At 42.9% G+C, this 15,333-nt stretch overlaps 2 protein-coding genes across 5 annotated transcripts in view; one reads left to right on the top strand and one right to left on the bottom strand.

Annotated features, from left to right (window-relative positions):
- siva1 (SIVA1, apoptosis-inducing factor) overlaps positions 1–15,333 on the top strand; it is a 59,478-nt gene that overhangs the window by 3,246 nt on the left and 40,899 nt on the right. The window contains exon 4 of one of the 2 annotated variants that reach the window (XM_079370008.1): positions 157–214. In XM_079370008.1, coding sequence (XP_079226134.1) covers positions 157–205 — 49 coding nt within the window. In that variant the 3' untranslated portion in view covers positions 206–214. Of the gene's footprint in view, positions 1–156; positions 396–15,333 lie in introns of those variants that run through there. The other variant, XM_079370009.1, reaches the window with a different exon arrangement.
- On the bottom strand, positions 5,325–15,195 carry zbtb42 (zinc finger and BTB domain containing 42). 3 transcript variants are annotated; one of them, XM_079368987.1, is made up of 3 exons: positions 15,127–15,195; positions 12,283–12,424; positions 5,325–10,992 (listed from the first exon to the last, which is right to left on the bottom strand). In XM_079368987.1, exon 3 carries the CDS (start codon positions 10,976–10,978, stop codon positions 9,383–9,385), a length of 1,596 nt encoding a protein of 531 aa, XP_079225113.1. In that variant the 5' UTR covers positions 10,979–10,992; positions 12,283–12,424; positions 15,127–15,195; the 3' UTR covers positions 5,325–9,382. The 3 variants fall into 3 exon arrangements, with proteins under 3 accessions (XP_079225113.1, XP_079225112.1, XP_079225111.1); XM_079368986.1 differs by lacking the exon at positions 15,127–15,195 and having other exon boundaries at positions 12,283–12,478; XM_079368985.1 differs by lacking the exons at positions 12,283–12,424; positions 15,127–15,195 and adding an exon at positions 11,356–11,723.

The raw sequence follows: 15,333 nt of genomic DNA, 5'->3' as shown, positions 1-15,333 counted from the left end.
ACTTTTTTTTGAGTTGAGTCTTGAGTTTGAGTCGGGGTTTTTTTGTTTGTTTGTTTTTTTTTAAATACATTTTACACCAGAAAAGCCCCCAGGGATGATAACGTTTTGCTGAATTGATGTTAATTACTCTAATGTAATATTTCCTTTGTTCCACAGTTACAGCGGAAGATATGACGAAGTTATTTGCTGCAGCTGCTCGACATAGAGAGAGAGAGAGAGAGAGAGAGAGAGAGACTGAAGAAGGACCGGGAGTTTAAAGAAATATATATCTGCCTCACATGAGATAACTAAGACTGCATTTTATTGTGACATGTTTTATGTAATCTACATCTTTCCTTGTATATATGTATTGCATAATCTGTAACTGAAATAAACTTGAACACTTTTATATACGATTTAAATGAGGTCAAGTCTTCAGTATGTCTTTCATAAACCGTAACAGTTTGCTCAGTGAGAAGGCTTTATGTACAGGCAAGTATGCTGAACAGAAAAGCAAACTAGACTAAGCTAGTTGTGTGTCCTGAATGAGCTTTTTAGGTTTATGCTTGGGCTTTGTGTTTTATTGGAGAGATAGGACAGTGGATAGTCAGAAATCAGGGAGAGAGTGGGGAATGACTTGGGAAAGAAGCCATAGGTCGAGGTCAGACTCGAGTGTCGGCCACCCACTTGGAGGAACACCAGCCTTTTTTTTTTTTTTTTTTTTTAAATACATTGGAAAAGAAATATAATGCAAGAAAACGTGATAGTTGAAGTAGTTTTTAAATCACATCTATGATAACTCGGACTGCTTTACAGCTTATAAAACTCTTGTATTGCAGATCTGTCAGCAGATGGCGACACACTTCAGAGACTTACTCAAAGTACACGTTCCCCTCTGATTGTGCCTCATTCAAGGAGTAACACTAAACCTCTGTCGGATACTAAAAACATTTTAACATTGGATGTTTCTCTTTGTTTGGTTGTGAAATTGAAATTCTAGTCCAGCCTCTCTGGACTGACTTATAAGATCCATTTATTAAAACGAGAAGCCCCCAGAGACTGAAGAGAAGCAGACCTCTGCAGCAGACAATTTGGCAACAATTATCCCTGGCGGACGTGACCTTGAGCTGCGGTCATCACTTTGTCTTAGCTGTGGCTCGTCACTGATGACGACCGGTGTCAGGGTCAGGTATTGTGCGCCGTGAGTAATTGTTCTTGGTGGAAGAGGTCCTCCACACTGCTTTGTAGAAATCAATCACATGACACGGTTCTTATAGATATCAGCTTGGATGAGTGCATTTCCTGGCGCTTACTGCAAATGTGCCTCTGAACTGTTGAGTCACATCCCCTGCTCAGCGGGCCAGTTGTGGCTCCACTCTTTGGGGAGCTCTGCAGTTGGTGTCCGGGGGCAGCGCTTGATTTCTGGCTCAGTGAACAGACAGCTGCTGGCAAACCGGGAGTCGGGCTGTCTGCAGATGAGACTTTAAGAAAGTAAAAGCTGGACATGAACGCTTGAAATAGTTTTTCAGATAGTTAAAAGTTTATTCTTATGAAACAGAGGTGGAATGATAAGTCAATAAATGAAAAATGAATCTGCAACTATTTATAAAAATAAAAAAAATCACAACTCTCAAATGTTAACTTATCCTGAAAAATTGTTGTTTTTTAACATTAAAAAGTGATTCAAAGTTTGATTCTTAAAAGCATGTGGAGTTGGTCAAAGTTTGAGGCAAAACGTCTTTACAGACATGAATTTGACACATTTGGAGTTTGGACTATTTGTTAAACAATACTTTGGATCACACGTTTTGGCTCTGAGCTTGTTATTTTTTCCTTTTTGTTTTTATTCTTTGTTAAAAAATTGGTACAATTATTACATTTATAATGAGTTATCATTTGGTCATCAATAAATAAATGAAAGAGCTGCTGAATTAAAAAGATGGGAAGTTGTCTTTATTTCTCTTGCACCAATTGAACATACAAACACAAAAATAGAAAATGATCTTTGAGCCCAGATTACTATGAAGCCTAAAAGCAACTTTTTTTTTTTATAGAAGCAACTTGTGAGAGAGCAATCTCTTTAAATACTCCAGAGATTCATTATTGTTTAATGACCCCTCAAAGTGTTATTATGGACACAAATATATGAACAGGTACAGCAATGAAAAGGCTCAGCCCTTTAATTGTTATATCTATTCTACACAGTCTTGAGCAGTATCAGATGTAGCATCCTTCAATAATCTAAGTAGTTGATGCCATTTAGAATGAGTTTCTCCTTAGATGAGTATCCTCTGAGGAGTTAAAATTCAAAGTGATGCACACATATCGAAAGCTGTCTTTGACCTACACATGACTCTTTTTTTATCCAGTTGTTTCCAGACACTTCTTCTCATTCTTCATTGCATCAGACCTTTATTTAGTAAAACTTTCATGTAGCAGGAGTGGATTGTAATGCATAACACGTAGGAAATTGTTTGTTGTCCAAAACAATAAATGAATCATCAAAATATCATTATTTTTTGTCACCTATTGCCTCCACAGTCTCAGTGATATATGCAGGCCCTCCCTAGCTTTCTTCTTCTCCCAATTCTCTCGATTAAAAACAAGTCCAAATCATGCACATCACAGAAGATGTTCAAGTATGGCTTTCAAGTCTGCTCCTTAAACGTAAACCATGCTTAACTTCTTAAAAACGAGGATGCTCTCTCCCGTTCTATAAAGTGATGATGTGATGGGTTTATCTGTCTTCAAAAACAAGAGCTGTCCAGATTATCATCACATCACAGGGACACTGTTCTGGCCCCTTAAACCCTCAACCCACGGCCCTCTACTTCTTTCTCTGCTCCATGTGTGGCTGGGTGTCGTGCGTGGAGAAAGGGGGCCACATAGTCACCCACAGCGCTGCAGACAGGACCAACTGCAGCCGGCCAGCGGGAGCACGTGGCTTTGTCTTTCACCCATTCTTTCGGGGACCAGCTGTGGTCTGAGTGCGGCGAGCGACGGTGGGCCCAGTGATGCTGCTGCTATAAATATGCGTCAACGAGTGTGAGTAAGTGACAGCTGTACAGAGGACCAAGGACACAGTGTCTTGGCACTGTCAGGGCGAGCCGCTCCAAAAAAGGCAAACCCAGTGTGAGGGCACTAGTTGATATGTATTTATGCACTTGTGGCAGTCTGCATGTTGTGTACACAGTTGAGATTGAGGCTTTAAAGGACCATTACATGTTCCTTTTTAAATGTTTGTGGCTCTTCATGTTTGAAATACTTCTCACTTTTTAAGATTGTTTAATAGTAGACTTTTATATTTGTAATTAGAACTACCTTTCTTTTACTCTTGGGAGCAATGTTATTTGGATTTCCTGAAAGTCATAACAATGGCTCCTCCACAATTAAGTGGATGTTAACCATATGCAGGTGAGAGAAGAAAAAGAAATCAGCCTGTGTGTGTGCGCGTGTTTGTGTGTGTGCATTGTCTGTACACAAGTGCGTGTGTGTGTGTGTGTGTGTGTGTGTGTTTGTGTGCCCTTTTCAAGTGTGACCACCTGTCTTTTGTTAAGAAATAAATAAATAAACACAGGCCACACCAGCTGTCCCTGGCAGTCCGTCCCCTCAGAGGTCAAGGGCTCCCACCGCTGGCCTTGTTGAGCTGGTGGACACTTACAACTTTCCTCTCAACTTCTCTCAAGTACCTCTAAACCACACACAAACGCACGCAAACACACACACACACACACACAAAGCTCCTCACAGCCAAATAAGCCAGGCTTTGAGCCTTGAAGAGAGGAATGTTTTATTACACCATCGAGTTACACAGCACATATCTCGGCTCGTCACCCTGCAGCTAAGCCCTATCACATGGCCCCTACTTTCCATGTGAAGGTTTGGGCCTATAAGAGTCAAACACACACACACACACACACACACACACACACACAGGGGCATTCAAAGCTCTGCATCAGGCAGATGTGAGAAGTTGGTGCCAGCAAGCGCTCTGAGGCCTGCTGCTGGTGATGTTTACAGTGTTTGGTGGCCGCAGCACTGCAGAGGGAGGGCCCTTATTTACTGTGGGCCAGCCGAGACTGCTGGGGGTGTTTATGAATGATCTTGGGAAGACATTGTTTTCTTTATGTAGAAGCTGCCTGGCTAGCGCCGCTGTGTCGACTGAGCATAAAGTACTTGCTGGGGAGCTGGGCCAGACAATAGCCTGACTGAGCTACTACCCACGCACACAATAGAGTGTGGGGATGAGGCTGAGGTTTGGGGCCGTGGTTTTGGGGGCCTGTGGGGGTGGAGGTGGGATGGATGTGGGTGTGAGGGGGGATGCGGCCCTTGTCTATACGTTGTTCCCAGAATGAGTGAGCTTGGACTGGGGGGAGGGTTGGTGGGAACCCGAGTATATCCCCATTGGGATCACGTAGCAGAGCAGCTGGATTTCTTTCATGGTGCCGCCGGAGAATAATTAAAAGTTCTTGCCATTGAAACTGTCCACTGAATTGGCATGACACACATTTGGTATGTGTGTGTGTGTGTGTTTACTGACAAATATATGTGTGTTTTGGTTGAGTTTGAGTTATAAACACACTCAGTCAACTGGTTTTGTTGTCCCAGGTTTATCTCCTGTGCAGAGTGATGGCAACAGGTCAGAAACAATGAAAGACAATCATGAAGCTGTTCCGTCCTTGAGCTCAGTTTATGGTTTCAGAGGGAGAAGGCCTGTTAGACCTGCAGTATTATCACTTCATGTTGTCTGTGTACACATTGCAGTACTTCACACTCTGGCTGATTGTTGCTGCTGTGAGTCAGAGAAGGGCTCTTCTATTATGTTCCTAAATTATAGCATACCAGAGTTCACCTGTGTTTTTTTAAAACATGACTGTAAATAGAAGCTTCAGGCCTGAAAGTGATACACACAGATCAGCCATAAAATGATGACCACCTACACCATCTAATGCAATTATTTCTCCTTTATGTTTATATTGTCTATAGTTTTTGTTGACATGGTCAGAAAGCTGATAATTTTTCTTCATATTATTTATTGGAGTTACAGTGAGTGGTGTACTGCAGTAATTAAGAAAGGTGTTGTGAATATTTGAAGCTCAATCCAAGGACAACTGAACTTCAACCGGTCTAGATCAAGCTTTGAAGTGTTCCAAAATCCGAATAGTTTGCTCCTGTCATGTAAGTAAACGGAGTGGCAAAATATTAGGAACACTTTTCAATATAATTTACTCCAGTATATCACCACCACTCACCCTTTGAACCAAAATGTAAAGCTTTGTAAAAGTACATTTTACTGGTGGAGAAAAAAAGTGAAGAATTTTTTTTTTAAATAAAAGTCCACACAATGCATGAAAGTTGTTCCATTTTAATTCTATGCATAATCTTAAGAAAGATCTAAATCAAGATTGTCACATTTCCACAGCACACACACGCACGCACGCACACACACACACACACACACACACACACACACACAGACACACGCACAGATGCACACTCCAGAAGCGCAAACAAAGAAAATGCACATACACTTATAGATCAAATGAAATCGCCTCCATATCTAAGCAATGTCAATTCTGCATAAGGATTGTCCTCTAATCTCTACCCCCTAACACTGAAGTAATTGATTACTATAAAATATACATTTCTTATTTTAAAAAATTATATTAAATTCTAATGGCACTTCTACAAGTTCTAGTAAAAAGAGTTTCTGTTTGACATTTAGAAGCTTTTTTTTTTTTTTTTACCCAAATCAAAACTGAGAAAGTCAAATGTTGCACAAGTAGCAAATGCAATAATAAATATTTCTCATGATTATACACAATTTCACAGTTGCAACCTGCAGAGGACAAAGTTCCAGTATCAGTGAAGTCCTCAGATCATACAGCATGAGTCAGGCAAACATAGCCCTCCATCAAGAGTAGCACTGTTTCCATTCAACAATCAAACATCTCAGTGTTTCACATTCAACAGTGACATGAACTAAAGGAGCTGACTTGTTAGTTCCCAGTAGTATTTAAAAAAAAAAGTGTGTCTTCAGTTGAACACAGTCAATAAAAAGAAATATATTCACAGAAACAAAGAAAAAGTACAATAAATCTCAAAATGTGAAAGTAATCTCTCGCAAAGCAGCAGAAATGAAGAGACATTTAGGTTGTCTTAATTTATATTTTGATATGATAGAAAATAAAAAAAGTCTGTGGGCAACCACTGCTGCTATGATTTGAACGTTACCGCCGCAGATTAGGGCAAAATGTACAATATAGAAAAAGGGTTTCTCCAGATGCAACACTTATCTGTGTGTCTACAAGGCACATTTGGTTATCATCCTGGAGGTATAAATAAAGACTTCAAACAATAAAAAGGAAAAACAGAAATCACATTTTGTTAGTTGTTCTACCTCTGTACACATGTACATTAGAAAACCAAGCAGTTTATTTTGCACCACATTACAAATGTTCCTTTAAAAATGAAATAGTGACAAAATCTACATTCCAGTGTGTTCTGATTCAAATATACAATATTAACAGGTCTACATCTGAAATATATCTATTGTTCTCACGACTAACAGAAGTGATTAAACGTGTGAACAACGGGAGTGTTTGTGCAAGTAATCAGGCAGCCAAATTTCTTGTTCAAACTTTGCACAAGCTGCATTCACTTGAGCCAGAGGAGAGTGAAAACAGATCACGGCTTTTCAGGTTGAAATGGTTCGATTCCTTCTCGACTACGGCTTGTTGAGCAAGAAAATTCTGAAGTATATAAATGCAAAGGAGACATGAATTGCTTTACGTTTCCTGAAGGAGGCATTGGTGGCCCTCATTCGGAAACAAATATACCTCAGGGTGTCTATGTTGAAATGAACAGGTAAATCTGACCTCCTCCACACAGTTTACAGGCATGTTATCAGTCTCGTGTTGAAAAACAATACTCCAATAACTGTGAAATTCTCTTGATAGATGTGCAATCAAATCAACGTGGCATCTGCTCCTGTAGAGGAACAATGGAGTGTTTATCTACATGCTGGGATATGGAGGGAGGGGAGTCTGTTCTTTGAAGCCTCCAAACAATACACCTGTTTACAGTGTCCTTGCTCTCTTTTTTGCAAAAAAACATTTCTCACATTCCAACGGCTCCATTCAATACAGAAAAAGTGCAACGAGAAAAAAAAAAAAAAAAAAAAACGGCGCTGCCCTTTCTCCCTGTAGCTCGGAGGGAGACACACAATGATCCCTTGAGAACTACCTGGGACTTGGGGGTGTGTGGGGGGGGGGGGGGGGGACGACAATGCCTGTATTGTCTCGTTTCTATAGGTAGCCAGTGCTGTATCAGTGTGGCTGTGCCTGTGAACAACTGTCTGTTGTGGGAGAACAGCAGTCACAGCGGTGTTAAATCTTCTGATTTGTTCTGGGTCTGATCGAGTTGTCTTGAACATGAAAGAAGGAACCAAACTTCCTGTGTAGGATGCGACACTTTAAGAAACTGCAGCAACAATAAGACACCTGACTCTCTCCACGTTGACACGGGAAAAAAAAAAGAAAAAAAAAAAAGGTTTGATAAATAGATTATATTTACATTAAATATACATACAGTAAGAAATAGCAGCCTAGACAATAGTGTTTAAACTATATGCATGCTAAAAAAAAAAGGAAAAAAAAGACAAGTGCTTCTCTATGATCCATGTGACAAATCTTGAACCATCCGCACAGATCTCTACACGGTACATCAAAATGCGATTACAGTAACTCGATTTGCACAGAGAAAATTCAGCCCCAATACCAGTTAATGAGTACCAAGTTCGCTAGGCAAGACGTGATGTCTTTCAAGCTTATACAAATGAAAACAACACCTACTGTAAAAACCTGAACCAAGTCAAACTAATAAATAAATCTGATCAAGTCTTCTCAGGACAGATGAGACAACAACATCATGAACTTCGATTCTTTTCGATTGTTTGAGAATTAAATTTAGCATCCATGTAGACGCTCACAACAAAATCCACCGAGACGCCGAAAGATTCTTGCAAAGGAGAGCTTCACTTAAGGCCCCAGCTTCATCAGTAGCAAAACATACAGTAAGAAGATATAATGTGGAGTTAATTCAAAGAAAAGGAAGGTCAGTGGGTTTATCTGAATGGCATGAGGAGCACAGCTAAATTAACAAACAGCACTTTTTATCCACCTGTCTTTCCTTCCTTGCCTGCTGAGAGTTTGCACTGAACACCGTGTCATCTACTGACAAAGATGTACATTTAACTCAAATAGGTCAATAATAAGCTTTATTGCCTATGGTGTGGTTAGCAATTTTGTCACATTCTTGAAACATATTTAAGGCCACTCACTCCAGAATAAACAACTACCTTTGTTACATCCTGATATGTGGAGGGTATTCCATTTCTTATTTTAATAAGGTCTGAAAACATAAGTGATTTTGACCAGAAGGCATGACTGTTTATCTCATTCTTGTTTAAGTAAGCGCTCCAAATTAAGCGTTTTCAGTAGGCACCAGCATAACAGGCATTAGCTCTTAACCACTCTCCACCCTTCCTCTAATTAGACAACTTCTTTCGAAGTGGCAATTACAAGGCCATTCTGTCAACATGTGCTCGCTAACATTAGCAACTGAAGAGCTAGCAACGCACCCTAAGGCAAGACGAAATGTGGTGATGTGATGGTCTGCTTGTCCTCTTTTATAAACAACTTAGAACTTCATTCCAACCAAATAAAAACTTCTACTTCCATGAAAAAAAAAAAAAAAAAAAAAAAGTACTTCCAGTAGTCAAACTTCATTAGTTTTACTGCCTCGTGACAGTTTACTTGTTAAGGACTAAACAAATCAATAATCCAAAATAAATAATAATATTAATAACAATAATAATAATAATAATAATATAGGAGATTAAAAAAAAAAATCACATATTGCTACTTGCGGACGGTTTTGATCTCCTATTTGCACAAATTAAAGTCTCACTCACTCTGAAGATTGTATTAACATATTTTAGCATTAGCTTTCAGCATTTTGCCCGATAGGGTTTGAATTGGTTTTTTTTTGTCTTTCAGCAGATACACTCTTCCAATAAACTCCGACAAATTGACACGAATAGACAGAAACAAACAAGTGCATCATGTGACTTGTTCATCTTCGACCACACAGATCCAGCATGAGTTTCACGGCGGCCATGTTTACCCTAACAACCTGTGGCCACTTGTACGCGCAGAAAACAGTTCCAGTTTTTACAGTTGCTACATTTTTTACTCGACAAATGCCACATCGGGTAGAATCCAAGTGATATGTCTCCGACAAAAACTGAAAATGTGTGTAATCATAAAGAAACTGTTCAGTAGTAGAATTCAGTGTATGAAAAGACATTCTGTCTTGTGTTGTGGCACTGGTGAGATGTGTTTTATCCAATGGCGAGAGTCTTGACAAGGCCACAGTGAAACTTCCTGATGTGGCGGTATAGGTCCCCAGACTGAGTGAAGCGCCTTTCGCACCACTTACAAGCGTGGGGCTTCTCACGTGTGTGAACTACAGCGTGCCGACTCAAGTTATGGGAGTACTGGAAGCTCTTGCCACACTGGCCACAGGTGTATGGCTTCTCGCCCGAGTGCGTGCGCTCGTGGCGTTTAAGCGTGTACATGCAGGAGAAGGTCTTGTTGCACTGCATGCAGGTTGGGACTGAGCCGTCAGGGGACAGCTTGGAGCGTGCGCCGTCCTTCTCGCGGAAGTGTGAGCTGAGGTGCAGTTGCAGCACGTGGGGGCTGGGGAAGACTTTGCTGCAGAGGGGACACACGCACACCTGTTGTCCTGGGGGCAGGAGCACCCCGCTGGAGGTTGAGATATCTGAGGAGGCCAAGTCATCCTCTTCCTCCTCTTCGCTGTCCCCCAGCAGCCTCCCCCTCCTCTCCTCGAGCTCCCTGCCCGGGGCGCCCTCCCTCCCCCTGCAGGCCTCCCCCTCCTCGTCCATCAGGTCCTCCTCCTGGGAGAGCAGGGCGGCTGTGGAGCCGTTGTTGCCTGGGAAGAGGGCAGCGAACCCTGTCACCACCGAGCTCCTGGCACTATTCCCAAAGCGCTGGCTCTCAGGGCTCATCGGCTCACTGTCCTCCTGCTCTGACAGCAAGTCGTGTTCGTCTTTAACAAGTGGCTCAGTGCCCTGCTGCTGGCTGTCGAGGGCCAGCTGTCCCGAGACATAGGAGGGGTGTAAGGGATCTCTACTAGACAGAGGCTTGAAAGACAAATCCAGTGCACAGTCCATGTCATCTGAAGCCCGGGACCTCTGGGACAGTGATACGGTGGAACTACTGACATCAGCTTTTGTTTTTCCAGCTGTTTGGACGCAGGGCTCGGCCTCCGCTGACACATAATTGACACCTACAAGGTCCGGGGACCTGCCAGAGTGACCGTTTGCCTTCTGCCTGCTCTGTGTAGACCTATCACAATCTGTGACAGCCAGCCTGACTTCGCTGTTGTCCGTGTCAAATTCTTCTGCCAGGGGGGGCCGATGAAGCCCATGAGACTGTGTCTGGGGCTGTCGCCGGATGAGCTGCTTACTGTGCAGCTCGCCATCTGAGGAGTTTTCCCTGTCCAGACAGCTGAGTCCCAAACCCACGCTCATCTTTTCATCAAGAGAGTAGACTTCCTTATCTTTTAGCTTTCCTTTGCACACTTTCACAATATCATACATGTGGAGGTAACTGGCTGCTGCCAGGACATCCTCCACCGGGAGAGTGCTGAATTCCAACTTCCCCTCATACATAAATTCAAGGAGCAGACTGAAAGCCGGGGCTGTCACAATGTCACTGTTGAGATGCACAACGTCCCTTTTGTCCAGCTGGTCCCTGTAGAAGAGATGGAAGTACATGCTGCAGGAGGCCAGCACGGCTCTGTGCGCTTTGAATCGAGCCTCCCCGACAAGAACAGTGCAGTCACAGAGGAAACCTTGGTGACGCTGCTGACTCAGACACTGCAGCAACTGGCGGCTATGGTCTGGGAACTCCATTCTTCCTTCATAACCTGACGAAAAACAGGAAAAACAGGATACTAGATAAACGAAATGAAGCCATTAATAGGTCAGAGCAAGGCTGCGTTCCGCTATCAAAGAAAAAGCAACAGCGAGAAAAGAGTGGATTGAGTTTAAAGTTGTGCCGAATGACACGAGTTATTCAAAAGAATGAGCAAGAGCAATCATATAAAATCTTCAATCTATAGGCTCCAAAATACAAGTTCAGAAACTAAATAATTTATTTAGAAACTTTCATTCACGTTTTTTCAAATAGCCCAGAGCCTAGGTCTGCATCAATAACTTTATCCAACTTGAGAACACAAATCCTCCATTCTTTCCAGTGGTGCAGGACACGCTGCGCTGCGCTCACCCACCCATGTATCGCAGCGTAAACGGATACACTCCAAATGATCCAAAGTATTCCTATGTGGAGCAGGCAGTCTCTGTACTTTGAGAAAAGTGAAGCACCGGCGCGTTCCCACACGCACAAAAAGGAGCAGCGTTCACGAAACACGGAAGAAGTGGGATCGGGAGTGATTCCAACCCGTCCATGGAGGAAGGAGGCTAACGTGAAAAAAAAAAAAAAAAGCCCTGTGCAGAGTGAGTAAACTGGTGCTCTGTTTGCTAATTACACTGCAAGCTGTGGAGTCAGCTGCTCTGACATCACCGCAATGGAAACGCTACCTCCAGCTGTGCTCCCCTCTATGCCATATGTTAACTCTGGGCTAAAACCAGACACACAACTTGTACAAAACAAATAAATAGAAAGGTTGATTTATAAATGTCTCGAGATAACACCAAATGTCAAAACTTTTTTTTTTTTTTAATAGCGTCATAAATCAGCGGAGAAAAACTGCAGCCGACACCCGGGGATACAAATTAAACGCTTTGTGGCTCCTTTACGCACGCATGAGGCACACTGTGTACGACTGTGAGACATCCGTTTTATAGGAGCTGATTCGCGCAGAAAAGCAGGTTGAAAAAGGGGAAAAAAAACGAACGGGAAATTGATATTAAAGTTACACAGCTGCCCAGAACAACGTGCTGGAGTATAATTTTGCGCGCATTAGTTGTGTTTGCAAAAAGGAAATATAAGTGTGACACGGAGGCAGGAGAGCCAAGGGCGCAGTAAACCGAGCTCCATGTCCGTGTTGGGAAACGCATTGCTGGGAGCCTTTTAAACAGCAGAGGAACTCACAGCAAAGCCAACTGCGCTGAACGAAGCGGCGAGGGGGACACTCTTTTTAACTTCAGCTTCCTCCGTTTGAAAACCAACACACACAAAAAAACACTCCACTTACATTTATTCTCCTCCGGTATCGTCGTTTTTTTCTCGCTACAAGTCCCGCTGTCCTTTCATGATGTTCGCCCAGATGTTCGCTTCTCCTTGTCGTTTCTTGAGCTTCAGTCCGACCCTGGCAAAGCAGGCTGCACTCGGCGCTGCTGTGTGTCAAGCAGGTTGATAATGGCACAAGTCTCGCGATACCGCAGTGCCACAATAACTTCTGTACTACTGCGTGAATTCACACAGCGGCAGCAAGTAGCAAAGTACACTGGGAGCAGCAATTGGCTCTTGACTGAAACAACTGTCCCGCAGGAGGGAGGAAGGGACTGAACGCTGTAGTAAAAATCCGTAATGGATAGATTACTGGCAATGCTAACTTTAAGACAAAACTATTTTTAAAGTTAAACCTTAAAGTAGCAGTCTTATCATAAGGCAACAGTTTAAATGTCTTATTTGAACCAAGGGTTTATGTGGAAATGCTTCCTGTTGGGAAGCACTCAGACTTGTTTAAAGGTAATGTTAATTAAAAAGCTAAAATCCAGAAGATACGTTTAATTTGCAAGCATCCCACAATGTTGCATGTAGATGAAAGAAAAGCTGAACTGTTATCTGTAAAACCTAGTTCTAAATCAATGGTTTACCCTGACTGATACAGAGAATTATTAATCATGCTTTGTCATTTGAAGGGTTATTAGACAACTGGGCTGCCCTCTCTAATCCTGATCTGGGTTGTGGAACTCGCTGGCACCACACACCACCCAGTGCCTTTGTTTTCCCAGACCACACCAAGTCCTGTCTCTGATTTGTCCAGCCTTAATTGTCTTAAGACAGGAATTTTGATTTTCACTGTGTGTGTGTGTGTGTGTGTGGGGGGGGGGGGGGGGGGGGGGGGGGGGGGGGGGGGGGGGTCCAGGTTCTTAAAAATAACACAATCTCCAGAGTCTGCTCTGTAATTGTTAAAGCTCGAGACGGTGGCACAGCAGAGAAACAAGGGGCTCGAGGTTGCAGCTGCTCATCTTGTGCCCCCCTCCTCCTCGTGTCCCTCCCTGTGCTTCCCCCAACTGCTTCAGTCACCTTTGCCCTGTGTTCCAGCTGCCGTGTGTTTTGAAAAGGCCATTTGCAGCTCCTCACAGCCTCCTGACACAGAGGGGAATGAGCAATGTGACGAGAGGCGGCAGCCACTGGTCGGAAAGGGGCCACCAGCGAGATTCTTATCCACTTACTGCTTTATTCCATTTTTAGTCCGTCTGTTACTTTCACAAAGGGAGAACAACACTGTCAATATCGAGATGATCACGAAGAAGACTCCCTAAATAAAATGCTCCCTAAATAAAAACTGTATTTGCTCAATGAAATTGGCATACAGAAAGATGATTAATGATGGGGTTTTTTTTAATTCAGAGGAAACATCTGGGAGCTTTAGTAAAGTATCAGTCACATTAAAATATCCATTTAAACTCACATAGACGTACACGATGCATGCATGCAGGAGCAACAATGTGGATAAGAATAGGAGCAGTGGCCCTGTGTTTCTCTGGCCCTGGCAAATGTAGGCGCCCAGTAGAGGAGGGGTGTGTGTTCACAGGGCAAGACAAAGCAGTGGTTGTGCCTGAGGACAGTGGCCTCAGAGAGAGGGGCTCGGCACGGTGAAGGTTCTCACACACAGAGAAAGATAGAAAGAGAGAGAGGGAGAGAGAATGGGAGTGGGAGAGTGGGGGAGCTGGGAAAGACAGAGGGAGAGAGAGAGAGCGAGAGAGAACACTTCCTGGAGGTTCTTTCTTCCTCTCTGCAATCATCAATGGCATTCTCCCCCTGACCCACTCTTCTCTCAGACAAACAAAAGAGACCGCATTCCAGTGTAGCCTGACCGGCCAACCAGCCAGCCATCCAGCCACTGAGTGAACCACATCACTCCCCCAACTGGACCAAAGTCCCAGGAGTGTGTATGTGTATGTGTGTGTGTGAGCATGTTTGTGTATATGTGCAAGTGCATGTGTTTGTGTGTGTGTGTGTGTGTGGGGGGGGGATCTTTAATATGTGCCTGATGATGCATCTCACATTAAAAACATCACAATGCCCAGCCCTGCCAAATTGTATATCTTTTGACATTTTGTGTACAGCCGTCTGTTTATCCCAGCCGTAAAAATGTAGAAATATGTGTTACAAAGATCACTTTAAAAATGTTCACGTGCAATTCAGTCTTACATATTTGATAACTGGGAAAGGTTGCAATCTTCTGAAGAGTTTCATTAACATTTGATACGTTTGAGTCATGACTGGCTGCACAGCAAGCGGTTAGAACAACTGTTAAATCTTTAAAAGGTAGATTGATTAATCACAGATGTGTCAATTTACAGACTTTTTAGCACATGTATTAAGTTATAATGGTCCATGTTTTTGTTGCAATCTTTAAAATAAATATGTTGTATTATAATAGACTACTTTACTCAAGCTGTGGTTGTGCACCATATTTACTCTACAGACTGACTGAACAGTTTGTAGATCTATGCCATAGATTTATTTGAGAATGTTTTCATTTCAAAGGTTGTATCGCCGGTGGTGCAAAGCTGCGTAACAGGTAGATAGTACATCCTATGATACAATGTGACAGTTGGAGCTACAGCACATTGCACTGCAGTTGCCAGGAGATGCTCTAGTGGTCGGACCCCCCACCACTTCCAACCCATTATGGCCCTCTTGCCCTTCTGTGTCTAATTGTTGCTGCTGCGTGTTATCTATTCTCGTTCACCAGCCCATTAAGCTCTGCTCTGTTCTGTTTGTTACATTATGAACTGATACTGCAGGCAGATAGGAGAGGAGATCAGACGAGTGTTTGACAGGAAACGCATTATTAACTCACTTTGACTCTTTGATCTGGCTACTTTAGTTTTGAACCTGCAAAACAGCAGCCGAGGAGCAGGAGGAGGAGGGCATCACTGAATAACAACAGCAGAAGAAAAAAAAAATCACTCAACTCTGTTTGTATGACAGGAACAGCTTGGCAGAGCTGACACGTATAGCAGAGAGGAGCACATTACAGTGTGAGTGACAAAGAGGGGAAATGACA

This window comes from Symphodus melops, assembly GCF_947650265.1.
Source record: "Symphodus melops genome assembly, chromosome: 19".
Taxonomy (NCBI): domain Eukaryota; kingdom Metazoa; phylum Chordata; class Actinopteri; order Labriformes; family Labridae; genus Symphodus; species Symphodus melops.
Note: the sequence above shows the minus strand (reverse complement) of the source record. Positions and strands in the feature narration are given on the sequence as shown.